Source organism: Kryptolebias marmoratus, linkage group LG3 (genome assembly GCF_001649575.2).
Source record: "Kryptolebias marmoratus isolate JLee-2015 linkage group LG3, ASM164957v2, whole genome shotgun sequence".
NCBI classification, from domain to species: Eukaryota; Metazoa; Chordata; class Actinopteri; order Cyprinodontiformes; family Rivulidae; genus Kryptolebias; species Kryptolebias marmoratus.
The window spans coordinates 8,057,241-8,081,671 of NC_051432.1; the positions used below are offsets into that span (position 1 = coordinate 8,057,241).

The window sequence follows — 24,431 nt, forward strand, 5'->3', positions numbered from 1 at the left end:
CCCAGGTAGTGTTCAATAACAGGCAGCCCGGTGCTGCATTGCGCTCCTCCCGAGCAGGTCGGTCCGCCGAGGGACAGCATCCACTCAGCAGCGTGTAGGAGGAAGATACTGCTGCTGACAAAGAAACAACACTGAATACAAATGATTCTTTCGCTTTCTTTTAAGGAAGGGGGTAGCGTTTATAAGCAACCTGAATCACACGCACCAAAATAAATCACGTGTTTTAAAAAAAAAAAAAAACATTTTCTCACACTTTTGATTTGTTCTATTGTTTAGTGATGTGGTGTTTCCGCCGTGTCCGTCAGTGTTTGGCCATAAATATCACAGAAACTGACTTCTTACAGAGGAGAAAGAGCACAGCTTTCTAGTTTTTTTTCTTTCTTTTTCTTTCATTCTTTGCCCCGGTCCAGAAAACCGGCTGCAGCAGCAGAAATGTGACAGAGCCGGATCACTCTCTTTTCTTCCGGGCTCTTCTTTGTCCTCCTGTATGAATATGGGAATAAAGATATTTTCCCACCAGGAGCTGTCAGCGGCCGGGACAGCAAGCCATTTAATCTTCCTATGACAGAAGAGAGGGGGGTGAGGTTCGTCCCCCGACACACACACACAAACACGCGCGCGCGCACACACAGAGAGACCCAACACCGCCTCTGCTGCCTCTCCTGTTACAGCTCAGCGATCGAGTTACGTGGCCGGGGGAAAAAAAATGTTGCAGTAGAGAGGAGAGAGAGAGAGAGAGAGAGAGACTGCAGCATCGCTGGAGACCGGAGGCAGCAGCAGCAGCAGCAGCAGCAGCAGCAGTCCCGAGCAGTGCAGGTGAGAGGGGAGGAGAGAAAAAAAAAAAAAGAAGAAGAAGGAGGAGGAGGATGAGGAGGAAGGAGGAGTCGCGTCCGCTGGAGTGAGAGTGAATGCGGGACTCCTGGAGCAAAAAGACGCATCTTACTCTCTGTCCAGCATCCTACATCTCCCCCCTCCCTCCCTCCCTCCCGATCCGGACCGAGAGAGGGAATTTCTTTACTCCATAAAAAAGAAGAAGAAGAAGAAGAAGAAGAAGAAGAAGAAGAAAAAACAACCTGACGCCGGGGTTTAACCACGAGGAAGAGGCTCCACTTTGCCCTCTCCCGCGAGCCCTGCATTCAGGAGAAAACTTGCTCCGAGAAGCCACTCTCAGAACTTGCGTAAAGGAATCTGACTGCTTGGCACGTTGCTCCACTGCGGGAAAAGAAGAAGAAGAAGAAGAAGAAGAAGAAGAAGAAGAAGAAGAAGAAGGAGGAGGCAGCTGGGTGAGAAGGTAAGAGGAGTCAGGAACAGAAACGGAGATTCACTCTTAGATCTGATTTCAGTTGTTGTTGTTTTGTTTTCTTGTTTTGCTTTTTTTTGTTGTTGTTTGTTTTTCCTCCCTCTCCATCCGGAAAACCTAAACATCGTCTCTTTCTCTCTCTCTCTCCCTCTCTGTGTGTGTGTGTGTGTCTCCTGTTTCTTTTGTGTAGTAGTGGTGCATTGCAGTTTCTAAGTGGGGGGAAAAAAGGCAGAGAACAGCCACTGACTGTCCCAAATGTGACTGGAATGAAAAGAACTTACAAATTAGAAGCCGATAAGAAGAAGACAGGAGGAGTGGAGATGAATCAAAAGGCTGATGATGGATGGATGGATTAATATCTACACATGTGTGTGTCTTTATGGCTTGATTAGGCTATAGCGGGATTCTTTTTTATAGAAGTTGATGAGCGTAGGAGGAGGATTTAAAAAAAAAAAGAAAAGGATCTGCTGAAGTGAACTACAGAGAGCGCAGGAGCTTTTCCCCGGACCTGAGTCCGCAGAGAGCCGTAGAGAAGGTATCAGGAAGGATAAATCAAACACCCACGCCGCGTGAGCCGCACCAGACCACAAAACACCAATAAACAGGAGCCACAGCTGGGGGGTGGTGGTGGTGGGGAGGGGGGGTCCAGCGGCCAGAAACCGAACAGAGAGAGGGGAACAGAAGGGAGCCAGCCATGCCGAGGCTTCTTGGTGCAGTGCACTCCTCCAGCCTCCTGGTCCCCTTCCTCCTCCTCCTCCTCATGCTGCAGCTGCTGACTCAGCTGCCGGGCGCCGACTCAGCTCTCCGGTACCGAGTGGCGGAGGAGGGACCCCCGGACGTGAAGATCGGCAACGTGGCCGCGGACCTGGGCCTCACGGCGGGCACGGGCAGCGGGGACGTCACCTTCGCCCTGGAGAGCGGCTCGGAGTTCTTCAAGATCGACAACGTGACGGGGGAGCTGACCACGGGCCCGCGGCGCATTGACCGGGAGAAGCTGCCCCAGTGCCAGATGATCTTCGACGAGAACGAGTGCTTCCTGGACTTTGAAGTGTCCGTGATCGGGCCCCTGCAGAGCTGGGTGGACCTGTTCGAGGGCCGGGTCGTCGTCACGGACATCAACGACAACACGCCCTCTTTCCCCTCACCTGTCCTGCAGCTGTCTGTGGAGGAGAACCGGCCAATAGGGACCCTCTACCTGCTCCCCACCGCCACGGACAGGGACTTTGGGAGGAACGGCATTGACCGCTATGAGCTCATCCAGGACAGTAATGGAGTTGGGGCAAGTTCAACAAGACGCGCAGCGGGAGGAAACCCCATTACCAGAGTGGATGGACTTGACCGGAGGGGCAGAAGTGGAGATAGCGGAGGAGGAGTCAGCAGGAGCAGCGTGTTTGAGCTGCAAGTGGCAGATATACCAGATGGTGAGAAGCAGCCACAGCTTATTGTGAAAGGAACGCTGGACCGTGAGCAGAAAGACTCTTATGAGCTGGTCCTCAGGGTTCGAGATGGGGGGAACCCTCCACGTTCCTCCCAAGCTCTTCTTCGTGTGTCCATCACTGATGTGAACGACAACAGTCCACAGTTCGAAAGGTCAACGTACGAGGCCGAAATGACAGAGAACGCTCCTCCGGGTACGCCTGTCCTTCAGGTCAGGGCCTCAGATCGGGACATTGGCGTTAATGGGCAGGTGGAGTATGTCTTTGGAGCCGCCACAGAGAACGTCAGGCGACTCCTGCGGCTCGATGAGGCAACTGGCTGGCTGAGCGTTCTCCACCGGATCGACAGGGAGGAGGTGGCCCAGCTGAAGTTCACGGTGATGGCCAGGGACCGAGGTCAGCCTCCCCGCACCGACCGCACCACAGTGGTTCTGGCCGTCCGGGACGAGAACGACAACGTCCCAGTCGTGGAGATCAGAAAGATTGGGCGGATCCTCGTTCGAGACGGGGCAGCACTGGTGCCCGAGAATGTTCTGGTGGACACACCCGTGGCTCTGGTTCAGGTGTCGGACCGAGACCAGGGAGAGAACGGGGCTGTGACCTGCACAGTTGTTGGAGATGTTCCATTCACCCTGAAGCCAGCTGGAGAAACAGCACTCCCACCCCTACCTGCAGACGAGGCCTTCGACAGGTAAGCCAAACAAAAAGTTCACAGCAAACGTCACCACTGATCCGTTCCAAATCAAGAAGTCAGGACCCTGGGTTCTTATCAAATACTAGTTCAGCTATTATTCTGAAACAAAAACTCCAAAGCAGATATCACATCTCATTGGGTTTATATTAGATTACACATAAATAAACCTGCATCAGTTAAACAGATTTTTGTTAAAAGACTGCAGCTTATTTTTCCCAAGGGCACCTAAAACAATAAGTAATGCTAGATAACTGAGAAGCGATGATGCATTTAGTTCAAAATGATGCACTGCCTAACCTGAGGGTGGACAAAAGTTTACCTTGAAGACATATATTAAGCTCCTATGAATTGTATATGTGCCATTAAGCACCTGATTTAAAGTTGCCCAAGAACATCATTTCAAAAAAGAAATCCCAGAAGGGTTAGACACTGTTTCATTTACATTTTGCTGAGCAAGGTGTTTTACAGTAGTTTACAGTGTATGCAGCAGTAACTGAGTTATTTAGAGTCTACCAGTAATCTAATGAATATAAAGAAAGGTCCTGACTCATCTCTTGGTATTTTACATGCATGTATGTATGTATGCATTTTTAGGCAGTTTTAACTTCATTTACAGGTAAACAATATGTATCAGCCATGTCAACTTTATAACCCTTTATTCCTGGGGGAAGCAGTTTTCATAAAAGCATTTCCCCCATCTTTTTACCTAGAATGTAAAGAAAAGTGCCTCGAGTGTTGCTGCATGGGAATTTAATTTAAGCTTAGTTCGAGCAGTGTCACTCATCAACCGAGGCTCAGAGTAGTTAGGCTGTCATATGATCTGTAAACTTTGGCTACACATATCCATTCAGTTGAAGGGTTTTACATATTTCTAATATAACTTCAGTCTCAGAGACTCCAAATGTCAGAGTGCTTCAGTTATGTTTAAGACAATGGCTTAAGGCTATTGAATTCAGGGAGTGGAGGAAGTAGTCAATGCTCTTTTAAGATATCAATGCCATCACATCCACACTGACCTGTGCAGTGAGACTTGTTGTTGTGAGGAATGTAAGGCTTTCCTTGACTAAAGAAGTCTATTGATGCCATAATCATTCTAGGGCTTTACCAAATCAATAAGTTAATTTGATTAAAATGTCGCTGTTTTTCCACTATTGTCTCAGTAGGTAAGCAATTATGCATAAATATCCAAAAAAATCACACCATAATGTTTTAAATTTAGACATTTTTTAAGGGGAAATTATATGTCTAGTAATTCAATGGTTGATTGACAGTGAAGTAATTGCCTCACCAGCAATTTATTAACAGCTGTAGTCAACAATAAAAAGCACAATTTAAAGCTTTATTTTCTGGTTCTATCCTTTTTAAGGTCAGGGGTAAAGTTAACCACTTCTCTGACAACATATGCTTTGGATTTTGTCCATTTTATGGAGAAAGTTGTAATGTTTAAGGGAATTTGAAAAGGTAATTTTGGGTTTTGCTAAATTTAAAGTTTTGGTGTCAAATAGATGCATCATGTAATTAAGGAAATTCCATCTTAAAAGAACAACCCAACAACTGATGTCGGATTTATTTTGACGACAAACCAGTTTTTTTCTTCTGAATTCCTAAAATATCTCTTTTTTTCTGTTTGTTTCTACAGGAACAAGAAAAAATACTTCTTACATACCTCAGCTTTGTTGGACTATGAAGCCACAAAAGAGTACAGTGTAACAATCGTGGCAGTAGATTCCGGCAGCCCTAGTTTATCCAGCAACAGCTCACTGATGGTTCGGGTGGTAGACATCAATGACCATGCCCCGGCCTTTGCCCAGAGCACCTTGGAGGTCCACTTCGCTGAGAACAACTCACCTGGTGAAAGGGTCGTCACTGTTGTAGCCACAGATGCAGACAGTGGCAAGAATGCAGAAATAGCTTACTCCCTGGATCCCGTGTCTAATGGACCTTTTTACATTGATGCAGACAATGGAGATATCCGTGCTACCGGGGTTCTGGACCGTGAACTGCAAGAGAGATACGAGCTGCGGGTTATTGCAAAGGACAAAGGCACGCCCTCTTTGCAAGGCTCTACGACTGTTGTTGTCCAGGTGACCGACCGCAACGACAACGCACCAAGGTTTGTTCAAGAGATCTTCACGTTCTACGTCAAGGAGAACCTCCTCGCCAACAGTCCAGTTGGGATGGTCACAGTCACAGATGCTGACGAAGGCGAGAATGCAGATTTTAGCCTGTTCGTAGAGGTGGACGGAGCCGACACCAAAACAACAGGGGGTGAGGGAGAAGACGGTGAGAAAGAGCGGGAAGAGGTGTTCTCCATTGAGAACAACACTGGGACAATTTTCTCTTCCGCGTCGTTTGACCGTGAAAAGCTTTCCACCTACACCTTCCGTGTGCGGGCTGTGGACGGAGGGGAGCCCCGCAAAACTGCCACGGCCACGGTCTCACTTTTTGTGACAGACGAAAATGACAACGCACCTTCAATCACCTCTCCTGCCAACGAGTCCTACACCCTTCTACCGCCTGCCAGTAGTGCTCGCACCATTGTCAGGACCGTAACAGCCATAGACTCAGACACGGGCCCAAATGCTGATCTCCGCTACACTCTAGTGGGGGGAAATCCCTTCAGACTGTTTGAGATTGGCCACACAAATGGAGTTATCACCCTGGCAGAGCCTCTGGAGCGGCGCCACAGAGGTCTGCATCGCCTGGTTGTCCGAGTCAATGATAGTGGCATCCCTTCTCTCTGTGCCACAGCTCTGGTTCATGTCTTCATTAATGAGAGCTTGGCTAATGCCACACTAGTGGATGCACAGGTAATTTGCATCAATATATGCACTTTTAACAGACTTTATCCAGTGGGCTTTACTGCATGTTTTTTATGTGACACTAAAAAGCAATTTTTACATAAGTTAGCTGCATGCCACATCTTCTATATGTAGAAAACACATTTTCTTTGTTTTCCTGTAATTCATCTCATCATAGTTGCCCATTGAACAAACTCAGTGGGGACACACGTTTGACTCCATATTGAATTAAAGGTCTAGCATTCCTTGAAGGAATGCATATCGCCTGCCACCTTTCATGCCAGAGTTTTAGGCAGAGATCGTATTATGATGAGAAAGAATGGAGTTATAGCGGCTTTGGTCAAACTTTGTTAATAACATTATGCACAAGATCTCCCAAGACGTGTTCGCTCTTGGAGTATATGTTGAGGATCAGTCTCAGCTACTACCACACCAAATGTTATCTTAATATCTGTAAAACTGGCTGGGTTATAGCCATTAGATGTTAGCTGTGGTGGGCTTCTTGAAAAAAATAATCAGTTAATGTACATCAAAACTACAAATTAACCAGTTGTTGATGTACATCCAAGAATTACTCTATGAGTTTCATTAAAATCAGTCCAGTGGTCCATAAGATATTTTGCTAACAGACACAGAGTGTCGTCCCCAGTAGTTAAAAAAGAATATTGCAGATCAGTTATTACTTGGAGTGTAAATTGGGATGACTATCTGCTACTACCGCACAAAAGTTTAGCTCAAAAACTGTAAATCTGACAAAGTTATGGCCATTTTTGTATTTACTAAGATCAGTTCGCTGTGGTGGCCATCTTGAATGGGGTTACCTCCAAAAGTTAGTCAATCGTAGGTGGTAATCCAGTGATTACTCTCTGAAAGTTTCATTAAAATCCACCCAGTGGTTCATAAGCTATTTTGCTAACAAATGAACACATGCACACACAGACACTGTCAAAAACACTATCACCCTTTTGCCTCATTAGTAAAAACATTTTATGTCAATTCCAACATGATAATTACTAAATCTTGTCATTCGAAATCAATAGACACCATGTAACAAAATTGGTGTTAAGCATTTTGTGGCGACTTCTGAAGATCAAAATTTTACTGATACGTTCAGGCCTGTTGTTCAACACTCATGACAACTAGCAGTGATGATACTGTCCACTTATCTGTTCACAATACTTACACGCTGATTACACATCATAGTCCAGTGATGGTAACGATTGTTGCTGTTTTAACAAAGCAAAGAAGCTACTTGATTTCTTCTGATAAACAAGATGGTTGTGCACGTTTTGCAGCATTCACCCTGTTGACGCTTCAGTCTCATAATTGTGCCTATATTTGTTCCAGATAGAAGACACTGTTTCTGTCGGCAATTTCCTTTGCAGCTTAGATAGCTCTGCAGCGGGTTCTTTGTCCAGCTTGCATTGTTGTAATGGCTGTGTGGTTAAAATAACTGTTATTACTGAAGTGGTTTTTCTTTTATGGTACATTGAACTCCGAGCTGAGAGGTTTAGGTGTGGTTGTGTGTGTGTGTGTGTGTATGAGTGTGTGTGTCAGGGAGAAAGAGCAAAAGAGAAATAGAGATGGCATTAGGGTTAAGTTTTTTGGACAAGACAGGAGGAGAGAGAGATGATCTTGTCCCAGTTTTGGCCTTGTAATACTGAGCAGGTCGAAGTATGTTTGAACATTTGTATAGAGGAGTGTCTCTTCACTAAATGAATGCATATTGATTAGGTTTAGAGGTTTCACACTGTGTCACAGTGAGATGAACACAGTTAGTATTTAGAGAAAGTCACTACAAACCACTTGGAACTCAAAATAAATCATTTTTCACAAGGTGATAAAAAGTGAATGTGAAAGATATTTGCTGCTATTACTAAATGAATCTGCGGTCTCCTTGAACAGAGGGCTTCACAGCAAAATTATAGTTGGCTTGAAAGAGCCACACTGTGTGCAGAGGTAATTGACGAGACTCAGAGACATTACTGAGATACTGAAATTAACTAGAACATTATGTGTTCAAATTTAGCTTACGCTTTGCCCGTTGAAATCTTTCTTTCCTCTCTGCTGTAGCAATAATTGAATGTGCCTCCCATAATGCTTTAAAATGTTCAATTAAGCTATAAATGTTGGCAGGTAATAATTACTAAAACTTAATCTCTGGTGTGAAAAAGGTAATTTGTATTGACTGATAATTAAATCCTCTCAATGGCCATTGTTTGTTCCAACACAAACAGCTTGTTGTTTCAGGCCACACCTGAAACTTGCAACATATTTCCATGGACCTGAGCATATTCCCATGTTTCCTCTGAGTAAAAAAAAAGGTCTTAAACAGTCAGGTCTGTGCATGTATCGTGACGCAGAACATTTAACCCTAAAGCAGCTTTGGGGTTTTTAAGAGGAAAGGAGCTTTTAGACAAATCACACAATCTTAGAAAATGTGGCAAAAGGAATGACGGTCTTTGTATCATTTCGAAGCTTTTGAGATGGAAAACTTAAAAAATAATTATAACTCAATATTGAAAAAACTTCTCATTGTCTCATTTTGCCAGCACGGGTCACATATTGTCCGATTCCACCATATTTGTTTACCTACGCAGACTAAGGCCAGCCTAATGTAGGTCAATCACCTAACTCAAGCTTCCACGTGGTTTTTGGCAAATCTTTGCGGCGAGCTTCTTTCTGATGGCGTGTGTAACTACATTTCAAAACTACATATCAATATATCTGAAAACTACTGGAGTAAGCGCTTTCAGGTGTCACCATTTGATATAGTTCAGGATAATCTTTCATTTTATGTCTTGCAAGGAGATTTTCATTGGTGGTGTTGGTGCTTTTTCTTTTTTTTACTGTGAACATATTACTATGAACAGACAAATTTTCAGTTGAATCAGAATTTAGGAAAATAAAAATTGTGTTTTACTCATTACAGGCCCTAAAACAAAATCAAATTGGCTAAAATCTGAAAAGGCAGGTTAGAGCTTTAGTTTGGACCCAGATAAGTTGTGCATCTCTGAAAACGGGTTGTTATTTTTTTGTTTTTTTCTGTGTGAAGGCTTAGTGTTGTAACACAGGCCTGTATGAGGATTAACTCTCACTGATGGCTGAGGATCTGCCGTTTTTGTCACAAATACGTTTGCTTCATTCTTCATCCTTGGAGCTTTACTCCACGATGACTAAGATTGTGATCTTGAAGAACTCTCGCAGCACTGCTCCTTCACTCCCTGTATTTCCTATTGCAAAACCTGCGCGCTGTCAACTCTTCTTGCTTTCTGTGTCAGTGTAACTTTTGAAGACAGTCACACAGAAAATAAGTCAAATCATGCTTTGAGGGCCCTGTACGTAATCTGTGTCCTTGTTTTAAATGACTTCTAAAGCTAAATGTTACCTTTGAGCCACAGAAGACAGATTCTGTGTAATCACATCTGAGAGCTTTGACATTATTGCATGTCAAAATAACTTTTTGAACAAAGGCAGACTGCTCAGCGCAAATCAAAGCGGTAGGATTTCACCAGTAGCCGGTAAGAAGAACACCTCATGCGTGTGACACAGAAAAATAGTGAAAGGAAAATCAAGGAGGTGAGGATTAGAAGAGAACCCTTGGTAAGAGGTAGAATTATCTGCAGTGAGCCTAAATGACCGGGACTATTAAATCAAACAATAGGGTGTAATATGTCTAAGCTAGTTTGAAAGCCGTCATTGAATATAACATGCACAGTTCAGCTTGATTGTAGGGAGGAACTTGGTGGCGTAATTGAGTAGAAGTCATTTAAGAGAGAATACCTCCATCTCATAATGAAGTCAAACTGGGTGGTGGATGGATGCCAGATGCAATTAAGGAATGAAAGCGGCTGCTGCTGCAGCACCGCAGCAGAAAATTACTCCAGTCCTTTCTATCCAATAGCACTGGGTGAGCCACATGTTTGGTAATTATCTGTAATATTATGCTGCAGGGTTTGAGCTCGAGAAATAGGAAATTGACATTGTAGACCTTGTGTGTCATTGTTGTCATTTGGGACCCTTTGAGGAGCTCTGCAAATCAGAGGTAAAGTGCATTGTAAAGCCGACTGAGACTTTCAGTTAGACTGCTTTAGCCTTTGTATTTGTAGTTGATTACAAATTAGAAGCCCTATCTTGAGATCAGTGCTTTTATTTGCTTTTATAAAATCAGGTTGTTTTTTAAATGTGGTTCTGTGGAAACAAGCTCCGTTTCGGGAAATAGATTACTCCAAGCAAGACAAAGACCAGTGCGAATTTCTGCCAGCTTAAGACAACTCCAGTCTCAAAATTTTCAGAGTAGTTCATCCATTCATCCATTTTCTTTACCCACTTTTCTAGACAGGGTAGCTGGGAGCTGCTGCCTATCTCCAGCAGTCACTGTGCGATAGGCGGAGAACAGGTCGCAAGCCCATCACAGGGACACAGAGAGACAAACGAGACAACCATCCACATTCATGCTCACACCTAGTGACAATTTATGGTTACCCATGAACCTAACATGCATGTTTTAGGTCTCTGTGAAGAAAACAGGAGTACCCGGAGAAAACACACTCATGCGTGGGGAGAACATGCAAACTCCACACAGAAAGGCTCCAAGTCAATGAGCAGTTCATACAAACTGTTTGTTAAACTTTTGCATTACTGTAAATTTAATTGCATTAATATCCATTCAAGAAAAAGTCTCATGCTGCACTGGAAGAGCTACAACTAATTGCTGATGCCACTATTTGCACTAAAAAATGACCATTGAATTCCGTGTAATTTAAAGGTCGCGCATTCCTTGAAGAAATGCTAGCTCTCAGCTACTATCACACCAAATTTTAGCTCATTATCTGTCAAGTTCACTGAGGTATAGCCATTTTTATGTAGATTAATGTTGATTAGCTGTGGTGGCCACAGTGTAACAGATTGGCTCTTAAAATTAATCAATTGTAGAGGTACAGAAACCATCCAGTGATTCATGAGATATTTTGCAAGCAGACAAATAGTGTCAACTTCAAAAGTTAATACAAAGGTTTTTAGCAGAAATGTCATGTAATGTGTTGCACTCAAAAGTATGTGTTGGGAATGATGATTAGCTACTGGCATACCAAGTTGTAGCATATCTGTAAAACTGGCTGCCATATTGCCATTTTTGTGTTTTGTAAGGCTAATTCGCTGTGGCGGCCATCTTGAATTGGACTTGATCTTGATTTTAATAATTAATGGCAAAGTTTAAAACACAGATCTCAAACAATCAGTTTGTGCTCAATGTAAGTTGGGCATCAAGTCCCAACTACTACCAGATTAAATTTTAGCTCAATATCTGTGGAATTGACTGAGCTGTAGCCGTTTTTGTGTTTGCTAAGTTTGCTTTGCTGTGGCGGCCATCTTGAATCAGGTTGATTCCAAAAGTTAATCAGTTGTAGATGTGAATGCAGTGATTAGTTTCTGAAAGTTTCATTAGAATCTGTCCAGTTCATGAGATATTTTGGTAATGGTACAGAAAAATGAGCACACAATTTTTGGCAAAAACCTAACCCCTCTGCTTTCACCTTCGTTGGGAGGTGATAATAGCTATGTCACATAAAACTGATGGTAATGCAAAAGGTCTTAAAAATAAAGTTCACATAGTCCACTGTAGAATTCTTGGCACTGGGGTTCATTTAAGACAGTAGAAATCTACTGTATGTATGGCTCCACTCAGATCAATCTGGTCAAGATTAAACTCTGTTAAACTGACATTTTTATGGAATTATGCATAGATTGAGGTGCATTGAAGATCTGAGCTCAGTAGTGAAGTCATGGGAGAACTGTTATAATCATGTAACAGGCATCTGCAGTGACATGTTAATAAGCTAATCCTTGAAGATTGAAACAGATAGAGTGTCAAGCTAAGTCCTGCGAAAAAGCACACGCAGCAGATCTGAAGAATCTGCTGGGATTTGGGGATGCGGGGGTATGCAGTACTTGGGGGGGAGGGCTGCTTATAGCGCTGCACACTTGGGGTTTCCAGCATGTGTTTGTGCACATTAAGCACACCTCAACTTGGCCGACTACACATGGGTTGCTCTCGGTGTGGAGCTCGCTCCTTATCACATGGTCGTAAATCAGAGTTGACTCACAACCACAGACCCTCTAACACTTTTCCGTGTCACATATGCCCCACAGTCGACTCGCACCGGCCCTGTCATATAGCATGTGTACATGTGACGCTTCGCTGCTATTTTCTTCTTTGTTTTGCACAAACACACAACACAGCAGCCACTGCGGGGAAGTGGCATGCCAAAGATGCCCGACAGAAGGAGAATGGAAAAGCAATACTGCAGGCAAAAAGAAGAGCAGTAAGGCTGATGGGAGAGAGAGCGGAGCCTGGCAGAGAGAGACCCTCTGCAGTGGAAGCAAAACAATGGAATAAAACTAACACGACTCGCTAACAATGAAACTTAAACCTCATGATAGATGGGGATGAAACAATGAAATATAACACAGTGTCACTCTGAGCTCCTGGGAGACAAGTGGAGAGAGTGACTCATATAGATAATGTATATATGAGTAAATCTAATATGTCTTGGAAAGCCTAATAAGCAAGTTCTGTAGTTTAGTTTGTTGCAACACCAACACTGTAGCTTGCACCGTAGTTAATTTTCCTTGGCTACTTCAAAGCACAGGGGCTCATTCTCTCCCCTGCATATTCCTGCAAACCTTATTACCAGTCGCTCTTATTGGAGCGGGGATTACAAGAGTCTGTCATCTCCAGCCGTGCCAGGCCAAAGACTTTGTCATGTGAGCTCAGAGACAAGGTTCAAGCTTCGAAATGAGTTGTCTCCCTAACAGACAGCTTACGCTCGGTGCAAACTTGAGTATGCACATGCATATGCATCAGCATGCCTGTCTGCATTTGTGTTCGGTCTGCATAATGATTGTCTTCTCAAACAAAGTTACCAGTGGGGCTCTGCTGAACAGAACGTTACAGCCTCGCAGTAACACGTAATGGCTGTGTTTGCTTTCCAGCATAATCCACTTTCTTATAATGATCTTGTTATTGGAGTACTAGCTCCAATCGTTGCGTGTGTGTGTATGTGTGTGCGAATGGAGGCCCTTATGTTTTCTTAATCGAAGATCATTTGTCTGAAGTAAAAATACAAAAGCATTTTTTAAGTATAGATATTAAAATGGATTTGCACGGATTCACGCCACAACAAAAAGCTATTAGCTTAACGGAACAAAATCAAGACCTTAAAGAGGCCAAAAGAAATGGCTTTGAAAATGAGCTCACATGTTTTAAGTACCCTCCCTCTTTACCCATTCAATTCTCAGAGCATGAATTGTGATAGCAAATCCTTAACAAATCCACGCCTACACTATCATTTACAATAGGGATATTGTTTATTGATGAGACAGTAGATGTGTTTTTTGCCTGAGGATTTAGTCATAGTCTGTCTCTTGGCTTGCTTTCGATATTTATTTACTGTTTTTTTTTTTCCTACATAAGCTCTAACTGTTCCTGACCTCCATAGAAGTCTAAAATTTTATTTTATTCTTTTAATCAGCTCTAAGCGGCCTAATCCAAGATATTCCTCGTACCACTGCAGATGATTTGAGATCATAAGTGAAGAATTTTAGGCTCAGCCTGAAATGCTGCAACTGGGAGGCAAGAGCTATTATAAATTAAGTGACACTCTGTGTGTCTGGGAGTAACAGTGAAGCTCCTACACTAAACAGAATGAGAAGTATAATTAAGATGAAGATGCTGTTTGATGTTTCTCGGTGGCTCGCACCCACTGTGTCATCTCTTACAGATGCTGTTCTCAGTATTTTGCTCATGGAAAGTTCTCATTTTACTTCTGTTTATCTCTGTCTCTGCAGGGGCCTTTATCTCTGATTTTTTTCCACTCTACCTTCCATTTCAGGTGGCCCGAAGCCTGATGGCGCCTCTGTCGCTGGACATTGCCGGGGACCCAGACAGCGAGCGTGCCCTGGGAAAACAGCGCCTGAGTGTAGCCATCGGTGTCCTGGCGGGAGCCGCGGCTGTCATTCTGGTTATTCTTTTGGTGGTCACGGCTCGACAGTGTGGCACTCAGGGGAAGAACGGTTATGAAGCTGGTAAGAAGGAGCCCGAGGAGGACTTCTTCAGTCCCTCAGGGGCTCAGCCGCAGGCCAGTCGGGGTGGGGGATCAGACCGTGGACGTAAACCTCGGCGGGACAAACGCACTGGAGGCGGTGGTACCGTCGGAGGAGGGAAGTCAGACAGATCTCTTTACAGCGGCATTGTCACAGTCAACGGCCTGCGTCGCCATGGCAATGATGACGATGAGGAGGAACTGAGCAGCGCCAGTGAGCGCCTGGCAGCCCGCTACTGTGCCGTGGACGGTGACCCTGGCAGCCCGCGGATGGGCGGCGGCAGGAGACACCAGTCAAGCCCCGATCTGGCCAGGCACTACAAATCCAGCTCACCGCTCCCTGCCGTAAATCTACAGCCACACTCACCCCCGGCAGAGGGAAAGAAGCACCAAGCGGTCCAGGAACTGCCTCCCTCCAACACCTTTGTGGGCAGCGGTGGGTGTGTGGGGAGTGCCGGCTCCAGCAGCAGCAGTACAGGGGGCAGTGGCAACGCAGATGCCATGTCCTTGGGATCTGACCAGTGCTCAGATTACAGCTGCCAGGCTGGAAACAAGTACAGCAAACAGGTAGGAGCTCTGGAAATCGACTCAACCCTTGACATTGTTTCAACTGTTCCACCTTTATCTAAATCTGTTTCTGGCTCTTTAGCCACTCTGTGGCTCCATCATGGCCTCACCGTCTTCTAATTTGCTGACATTTGTCCTGAACAAACCATTCCATCTCCACAAAATAGCTGTCAGGATGTGTGCGTGCCTGTGTGTGTCACCGTTCTAAGCTAGATCCACTGCCAGATCTACTGCAGGGCACATGAGTCGAGCCCATACTGTCCCCGAATGATAATCGAATGTGTGTTTTTTTTGCATATGTGCATGATTGTGAGTGTGTGTGAGACCATTTGCAAGGACCCCTGATGAGTTCAGTTAGAGCAAAGACTTGGAGGGGGTGGCCAAACACTTTCTTCCAACAGGGTAATTGGTCATTTTGCCTTTGTGTCTTCCTTTCTCAAGCTGTTATCTGTCTTCCAGTTAGCATATATATTTACTCCATAAACAATATCAGCTGCATAGATAATGTAAGCGTTGGCTTTGGCGTTCCATGGGGAGGCTGCAGTTAAAAGCCGACAAATAAACACTGCATAGAGACGGTCACTTACTCCTCTACCCACACACACACAATAATGCACAGACACCGGCCCCATCTATCATTGTAGACACACTGACACAGCAGAGGGTCGCTCTGCTGTCCATGGGGAGTCTTCCCAAGAGCGATATTTGAGTGACAGCCAACCCTGCTTAAGGGGGCGGCGTCTCATTTCCTTGACAGACAGCTCTACATTTATCCAGCTTGTGGCGAAAAAATGCTGATGTGGTCATTAAAAGGGAAGGAGAAGAGCTTCTTAGGCTAATCAATTTATACATGGGCACTCTGATCCTGCTCAACACACACACACGCAGGAGCGTGCGCGCACACATATGCATACGCACACAAAACTCCGGAGGTTAATCCATTACGGAGTCAATCCTCTTAATCTGCCATTCCCTGGGAAAGAAACTGCTTACTGGGAGAGTTTGGCGTTCATGCTTACGTGCTCTCAAAACATGCCAGCACACATAGGGAGTCATGCAGACACACAAACTGACAGCTTAATGAATTATTGATCACGTGGGGTAATTAACTCCCCTGGTGCAGTGGGGTGTGCCCCCCCCTCAAAAACATCCAACAGACACAATTTATGTGTGTGTGTGGGTGTGTTGTGTGTTTAAGGCTCGGCATGCTCACGCGCGACTGCACTCACTTAAATGTCAGAGTTTGTTAATTCGAATAGTTTGGCGACGCGGGCAGGTTTGAGTTGGTGGGCTCCCGTCACTGAGCTTGAGGGACTGCTTATTTTATGAAGGCATATTCATTTTCTACATGAGTGCGGGTGAGAGATAGACTCGGGAAGTGAAAGGTGGCGTGTGGTTGCCAAATGAGGGAAATGGGACGCCAGCAGAAATTGGAGTAGCATTAGATCAGGAGTGGGAGAGATTTATGGAAGTTTCAGAAGGGAAGAAAGATTGAGTCAACGAGATGTGGGGAGGAGAGTGAAGAGCAAGTTGGGGTAGTGGTGGTGGTGTGGGGGTGGGGGGACTTGTGGATTTCAAAGCTACTTTATTGGGTCAGTGAAAACATTAAAAACTCTTCATCTGAAATCAGCACATCTTCATACCGACTAGGTTATTCTAAATAGGGGGAGAAAGAATGAATTTAAAGCAGGCAAGTCATGAAAACTAAAGTCGAACATAGCATCATGGAGGCAACAAGTACTTATTATGTTTTTAAAACTAAACTGTTCATTGAGGAGGAGGGAAGAGGGATGAAAAAAATGATGTGTAACAATGAGACTGAATAAATCTAAAAATGAACAAGAGAAGTGGGTGGAATGGTGGATTGAGCAGCACAAAAAATGCAATTGAAATGAATAATCTTTATCTTTTTAGTAAATGCTATTCATTTAGTGTCAATTCAGCCACTTAACACCTTCAGCTTTTTCTTTTCTTTTTTTGTCTTGTAAAAGATGAATATAGGATATCTGTATTTATCACACCGTGTCAGTTTATGCAGATAAATTCACATTTAACTCGATTATTCACTGTTTGCATATTTTCAACAAAAGATTCAGAGCCCTTGTAAGACTAAAGAAAAGATTTTTGTTTAAGGAGTCCATTTTTACTTTGCATTAAAATGTTAAACAAGCCATCCCACTTAAATTATGCTCCTCCGAACTAAAATTTCTCCTTCCAAATGTTTTATCATAACAAATGCATACCAGTAAATGGGTACATTTGTAAGCAAAAGACATCTGTTGAAGTGTAAAATTGTAAAAATTTGCCTTAAATTAGCTTAAACATTGCCCATTAAGTGATAATTTTATTATATAAGCATAAATGTTATGTGCCCAACATTCTCAATTTGAATTCTGGAAATCAAAACTGTTAAATAATCAGAAAAATCACAAATCTCATCCCATAAATCATCCCTTTTGAAATTAACTCATACTTGAAAGATATCCTTTTTGCATTACTATATGGGACTTTTCATATCATTTAAATTTTATCTACCACATAAAAAAGAGAATAAAAATCAAGTGAGGGAATCTTAAAAATGTTGGGAAAATGACTTGAAACAGCTGAGGGGGAAACAAGTCATATCACCAAACAATTTTTTTCCAACTGATTTCATCATGCGTACCGTAGAGGGTTAAAAGGACAGCTCAGATTGTTTAAAGTGTACTTTTATAAAAAAAAAAACAGCAGCAGTCCACTTTGGCTATGGTTGTTTTTTGGACTAACCATTAGCTTCTCGATCTGGTCTAAATTAAACTTAATTTCTTTAAACTGAGGCTTGTCAAAGAGCTGTCTACAACAGGTAAGATATTAAATGTTCATAACCTTATCTACAGAACCCCACTTCATAAGGTTTGAACTTTCACTTTTAGTTCTTTGCCGCAAAAAAAACATTCCAGTAGGTAATAGAAACGGGAACCTAAGCTAAGCTCTAATGGAGACAGTGTGAGGAGGAAGGTTAGAGCACATGTATCCCAGAGGGGAGGGGCAGGGAAACTGCATAAGATGGAGAGAGGTCTGGTTTGGGTGGCAGCCAGACAGTGAGAGTGGACTGCTGAGATGTGGGTCATCAGGATACCCGTTGGCATCAGGACACATTAACGATCACAGCAGTCACATGGCACTGCAGTCAATATGGCAAAAGTGGCCTGGTTCTACCCTCTAAGTACTACTGCACACACGCAAAACTGTTTTTCCTGACTTCTGTCCTCAATCAACCACAGCAAAGGTCATTGACTCTAACATTTATGCTCCACTTTCCTCTATTTTCCTTTCTGTGCTGGTTTTGCAGGGTGTAACGTAATCTTACTGAGTTCTTTGCCCTTCCATTTTAATAACCTCTCCTGTTTGACTCTCACACTTTGCCCCTCTCTGTCAGTCTCCCGCTTTCTGTACCATATGCCTGCCCGTGAATCTGAACATCCCGCTACAGCTCTCTTTGCATCTTCCATGCGTCACACTGACCTCTGAGAATGTATCAACTCAGCAATTTCACTAGTGCGACTTCTTTTACTGTAGTGAGCACTTTTCGCTCCTGACCCAGTGGGCGTGGGGGGGGGTTAGAGCTCGGTGCCACAAAGGCTGAATCGAACCAAACACACACTCACTTCCACGCACACACACACACACACAAAAAAAATTGAGTCCAAGTCCAATCAATGCCCCTCTTAACAAGGCCAAGACTGCAGTGGAAACAAGTGGGTTGACGGAGCAGCTTTTTGCGCATTGCACGGCACTGCAACTCCTCGTGAAGGTCACTGTTAGACTCTGTTGGCTTCGGGGATGAGTTTGTGGTAAATAGGACTCATCCGGACAGACTTGTTCATCTAATTGGACTGTATGGAGAAGCGTGGCTGGAGAGATTAGGTCTACTGGATTATAAAATTGAAAAGCAGCTTTTCATTTCTACAAAATCCCCTCAGGATTAAATATGATGAGCGTCTGTCACAGGCTCGCACTCACCCCTCGACGCACTTGGGCATGCCGGATGAACGCATCCACACACACACACACACACAGGCTTCCTCTGATCACATGCGGCGTGCGCTTGCCTCATAGAGTTGAGGGCACTGTCAACCAGAAACAAACAGACACAGTCCCAACCCCCCCCTTACTCACTTTCCACAAGCACGCTGTAACCGACCCATAACCCCAGTCATGATGATACCTGCTCACTGATGTGTTTATTAAAGCTGTGCTCAATTCAGGCCATGCAGCCAACCATATGCTCAAGGGGCGAGCGTGCGAGGAGGTGAAGAGGTGGGGGTAAGCGGGAGGTGAGAAGGACGAGGTAACCAAAGCGGGGATCACCTATTGAGCCAGACTGAAAACTGATCTACTGACCCTGCGACAAAGAGCGAGGGGAGGGGACGTCAGTGGACATCAGAGAGGGAACATGAGCCTCAGAAAATGAAGCGAGACAGCGTTTGAGAGGTAGACGCGATAATAGGAGATGAAGAAAGACTTGCAGGGAAAAAGAAGAGGCAGATGTGGGTTTCTGTTAGCTGCTTGGTGGTGGAGATGGAACACATGGCTTACCCTGTAAACATTGATTTTCCACTCGACCAAGATCAAATGGACACATTGCTCGGAGTTTGGAGGGGTTTTCTTTCTTCTGCAGTTCAGTTCCATTTGTTCAAAATAAAAAAATTATTTGTCTTTCTTATCAGTTTGAGGTTTGGCCTTATTGAAACCACTTGAATTGACTGTTTATTGGTGGTTTTGTTTACTCAGTGGTGCCATATGGACCTGCAGCAGAAGCATTAAATATTTATTTGGATATCTGACCACAGGTTGCGCTACATTTTTAATTTGTAACCCCGCATATGCTGTAATATTGGACTCTTTAATGGACTACAGCATTAAAACCACCTGTCAAACATATTTTAAGTCCACCTCAAACCTCTAAAACATCTCTGAGCTGTAGATTTTTTTAACCTTGAACACTGAATATGATTCGTGGTGTCTGACACTGGGATCCCCTGGTTTCTGTAGGTTTATGAACAGAGACTTCATGAATTCTTTTGGTTCCAGTAGAACCCTGGGATACCTGATGGAGTTATAGTCCCTGAAGCTTTCAGACAAGGTCAATACACTGGAAAGTTTGTTCCTTAAGAGCTTCCTAAGCACCACGGTATGGTGCATTGTTATTTAGGGTGCTGCTACAATCAGAAAATGAGCTTGGTTTGCAGTAAATCTTAGGTGGTTTGTGGCAAAAAATCATTTCTAAAGATCTAAGGTTTCCCAAAAGACCTGTACAAACATGAACTTAAAGACAACTTTATGGATTTTTAATTGCCCTGGCTTCCAGTTAAGCTATTTTCAGCTGTATCAAAGATGAAGTATCTGAACCTATACCTGGAACTTTAGCCATGTCAAAAGAAATAGGTCCTTTGTGGGCAGGAAGACTACTTTTTTGTGTGATCACCAAGTTTATTTTGAAATAAACCAGATATGGTAGGTCCAAAGTCCCTCTGACGTCTGCATTGGTTACAATTTCAACAAAGAGCAGCTATTTTGTGCCTATTTCTCCTGAATTAATGTGTCTGTGAAGCAATAGGGATTGGATATTGTGAGTGGATTTGAGTTTGTACTTAAACAGCACCCAAAAGAAAGTAAATGAATAAAAAAATTAAATCAAAGGTCCTGAATAGAATATTTCACCTCTAGAAAAAAGCACACACTGAGAGTATATAAGATGATTAATAGATAAAAAGGGAATTAAAAAGTTCTGATACACAAATTTGTAATCAGATTTGGGACTTTGGGGCTTTCTCTCTTTAATCTTTGGTTCTGATGTTTAATCATTTAAACGTTTATAAAAATTAAAGCATGTAAAAGAGCAACAAAAGTCATAGACAGATTCTTAGACTTTTTTAATGAACCTTGACAATACTGTGCCTTATAGATTTAGGAAATTTAAAACATCTAAAACTATGATTGAACATATGCTTCTGGTATGAATCAAAACATATTTAATTACTTAATGTTTCTATTAAGTCTAGGGAAGTAGAAAATATGTTATTCCCTTTGGAAGTGTAGTGAACTGAGGTATAAAAAATATTTACATAAAATCCCTTAAACATTTAGAAGCAGTAATTATTTAAAGGTATTTAGTTGTTTTCCACCAGACACTGTGAATACTGTGGAAATCTTTTGTTTTACATAGCTACAATAATGTAGCTCAACATGTAAAAAGGAACCACTGCAGGTACAGTTACTTTGATAACATGATTCTTTACAGTGAGGTCTGTGTACACAAATTATAAAACTACACTACTCTGAATACTTTCTTTATACTGACACTTTTTTCTTCATCAACTCTCTTCTAAGAAAAATGCAGAAATATCCATGCCGCACCACTAGGTGGTGAGAACGTCCACATTAACAACATATCAAATTATAGAAAAAGAACACTCTTAGCTCAGTTAAAGATTGTCCCGAAATTCATTTTTGTCTTTGATACAAATCCAGCAAAAACTTAGGTTTCAAATTTTCCATTTGGAAAGCATATTTCAAAAAATCAAAAATTATGTTTGCATGTAAAACTGAGCAGAAAATATCAGTTTTTAAAATGATCCACAGCAGTGAAGATGGGGCCTTAGTGGGGTGATGATAAGAGTTGAAAAGTGGTATTTTAGTCATCAGCTCTCCTTGCATTGTTTTGGCTTGATATCAGAATAATGGCCAAGTCAAAGGAAAGATTAATGGACTGTGCGAGAGGCAAGGGTTTAACTAAAGCACAAGGAAATAAAAGTTAGGACATTCTCATAAATATCTTATAGCGTAGATGTTTTCTGTGGAAGCAGAGGAAGTGAGACAGAACAAAATAAGAGAAGGACGGCAAAACGGGAGAAATCATCGCTTTCTTTCTGTATCAAGATCAGTCGGAGCCGGGAATGAGATTGGAAGTTCCCCGTCTGTCTCAGCTGTTTACATGAGTTAATGTAGACAGACTGTTCAGCTGATAATGTTACCGTGTTAACAAGTCCTCCCTTCAGCTTTTGTTTCAACTTCTCTGTGAAACGGCTACAATGTGAGAACGTCATTCCCACACACCTCACACACACACACACACACACTCAGACAAGCCGAGGCAGACACACACGCAGCAGACACTCTCAAACTTGTGACTTTAACGCACGCAGACGTGCCCACTGAGTCACGCTTTTGTGTGTGATTGTGCATCGTTCTAATTACTCACCCGAACAGATCTTTATGCGTACACACATTTGACTGTGAGCAAGCAGAGTCTAATAGGAATGTGATGACACACACAAGCTGATAGGAAAGTTTTCCATCTCTTACATCACTTTCTGCTTCCCTCTGGATCGAGTCATGAGCACAAGCCCGGGCACACTTGTCTCCTAGAATCACACACATCCGCAGATGCTTTTACAAACACGCTCTTTTAACTCAGACAGACGAGCTCTCGAGCACACACAAAGACCTACATGGCAAGCGTCCTTTTATTTCCTTCTCGAACACTCCGCTCTGCATTGTACAGCTCCGCATTCAGCTCATCTGCCTTGCAGCATTACCTTAATGGCTGTCGGAGGGTTGAGCAATTTTACCCAATATTGCTAAACAAAAGTGCTCTTTCCTCACACAAGGCTCGGATTCTACGCAGCTTAGTAGCCCCGTGACTGGTTTTATCCACCTACACAAAGGAATCTTCACTGCGTAAAGTGGTTCTGAGCTGGACTGAATTAAATGGACTTGAATGGATTTGAAACTGAGCTGAGTTGAGTCCAACTCCGCTAAATTGAGTAATTCACATTGTATGGAATCGAGGTGAATGGACTTAGCGCAAGCTAAAGTGATTTAAATTTGTTTGCCTAGTGACGGGGATGTTGCAGGTGACAGATCAGTGAGTTGATTCTGTGTGGTGAGCCTACATCAGATTCATGAATATGTTTTTTTTCTGAGTTAAAGTTTCTGAATAAAAGCTGTTGTCTTGAAGTAATTGTCCAGATCTTTTGAAGTGGGGCTCTATGCAAAAGATAGCATCTTACCTGTTGCGGATAGCTCGTTTAACAACCTCAGTTTGGAGAAAGGGTGTTTAATTCCAATTAGATTGACAAGCTAACAGCTAGTTTGATCAGGTCCTGGCCAAATTGGATCAATAATATATTCTAAGATTTTTTAAAAGAGGTGATTGGACTTCTGTTCTTTGTTTTGTTTTTTTTTAAGTGTTTTGCTTTTCATCCAAAGTTCTTTCTAATTTCAAACTGAAAAGTGCAGCGCTTAAAGCTTTTACACCGTAGTGAGTTGTTCCACTTCAACTCTCTGAAGCCCCACCAGTCTCAGGTCTCTTCTGCTTCAAGCATTCACAAGAGAACAACAAACGGTTTATAACTTAATGTGTTCTAAACGTAGCTTGTGATTTCTTTTATTGTTGTTTTTGCACATAAAAGGTTAGGAGTTAAGGTTACTTTAGGGTAGGAGGTGACAGGTTTAGAGTAGGTTTCAGGTACCACATAATACAAAACAGAAATGTGGACATTGTGTTTTTTTCTGTGACGGCAAGTAAAGATAATGTGTTTCTGGCGGAGATCCTCCCCGTGGTCCGCGTGCAGATAAACCCCTTTCATCATTTTTTTTGTGCATCCATCTGCCTGCAGCCAGGTACTTTTCAAGTAGATCACTGTCGTCTTGAAACAACTCCAATCTGAAAAACTTCATATCAGCTCATGAGAACGCTACTTCATAAACATTCTTGATGTCATCAGTTTAGCATTACTCAGTCATTTACATATAATTCTGTGTTTATTTGCAAGCACAAATAGCAGCAGCAAGCTAGCTGTAGCACTTTGTGTATAACTTCAAGCAGGAATATTTGAATATTTCTGCTGGAATGACTTTTTAATGTGAAATTGACAGCAATGCAAGAATTTATAAGCAGCATTTGCATGAACCGCTGTGAGCATTTTGAGATTGGAGATGGCAGAAATCCACTTGGTTTTCAACCCCATTTGTTGCTTCATTTATTTAGGTAAATTTAAATTCCTTTTCTCCAAACTGGGGGTCATTTCACGATCTATCTACAGCAAGTAGGCTATTATTTGTTTATAACCTTTCCACAGAACCCACTTTTTATAAAACACTCCTTTAACTTTCTTTCTGTGGACATTATAATTTTATTTATGCTTAAAAAAATCCTCTAAACAAAACTGGAAAAACTGTACAAATAGCTGGTTGCATTGTAATAATAATAGTGAATTATAATTTATGTATTTATGCAAATTTAAAGAGTCCACATTGTTAAGTTTCCAGGCATGTTTCTGCAGCTTACTATAATGTAATTACATGTTTTGTTTTTAAAAGAATGCACTGTTTTTCCATGTCTGGGAGCATTTCCAGCATATTTTACCTCATCGTGTTTGAAACACTTGGTTTCAGCTCCTGTCCCTTTAAAACTCCTGATTGGTCAGGCAATCGCCTCATTGAGTGTGGACCAAACTAGTTCCTCAGCAGACATAAAACATAAAA

General features: G+C 42.8%; 1 protein-coding gene and 1 long non-coding RNA gene across 2 annotated transcripts in view; both read left to right on the forward strand.

Moving 5' to 3' along the window:
* The first annotated feature begins 903 nt into the window (after positions 1-903).
* LOC119616905 lies at positions 904-1,791 on the forward strand. The gene is made up of 2 exons (XR_005232988.1): positions 904-1,291; positions 1,491-1,791. It is a non-coding gene; the product is annotated as an uncharacterized LOC119616905 (long non-coding RNA).
* Positions 1,792-2,036: 245 nt separating this feature from the next.
* The window catches only part of pcdh7a (protocadherin 7a), a gene marked incomplete at its 5' end in the record, with an annotated part of 55,320 nt that continues 32,925 nt past the window's right edge, over positions 2,037-24,431 (forward strand). The window contains 3 exon segments of the mRNA XM_017425800.3: positions 2,037-3,427; positions 5,070-6,240; positions 14,124-14,900. Coding sequence (XP_017281289.2) covers positions 2,037-3,427; positions 5,070-6,240; positions 14,124-14,900 — 3,339 coding nt within the window.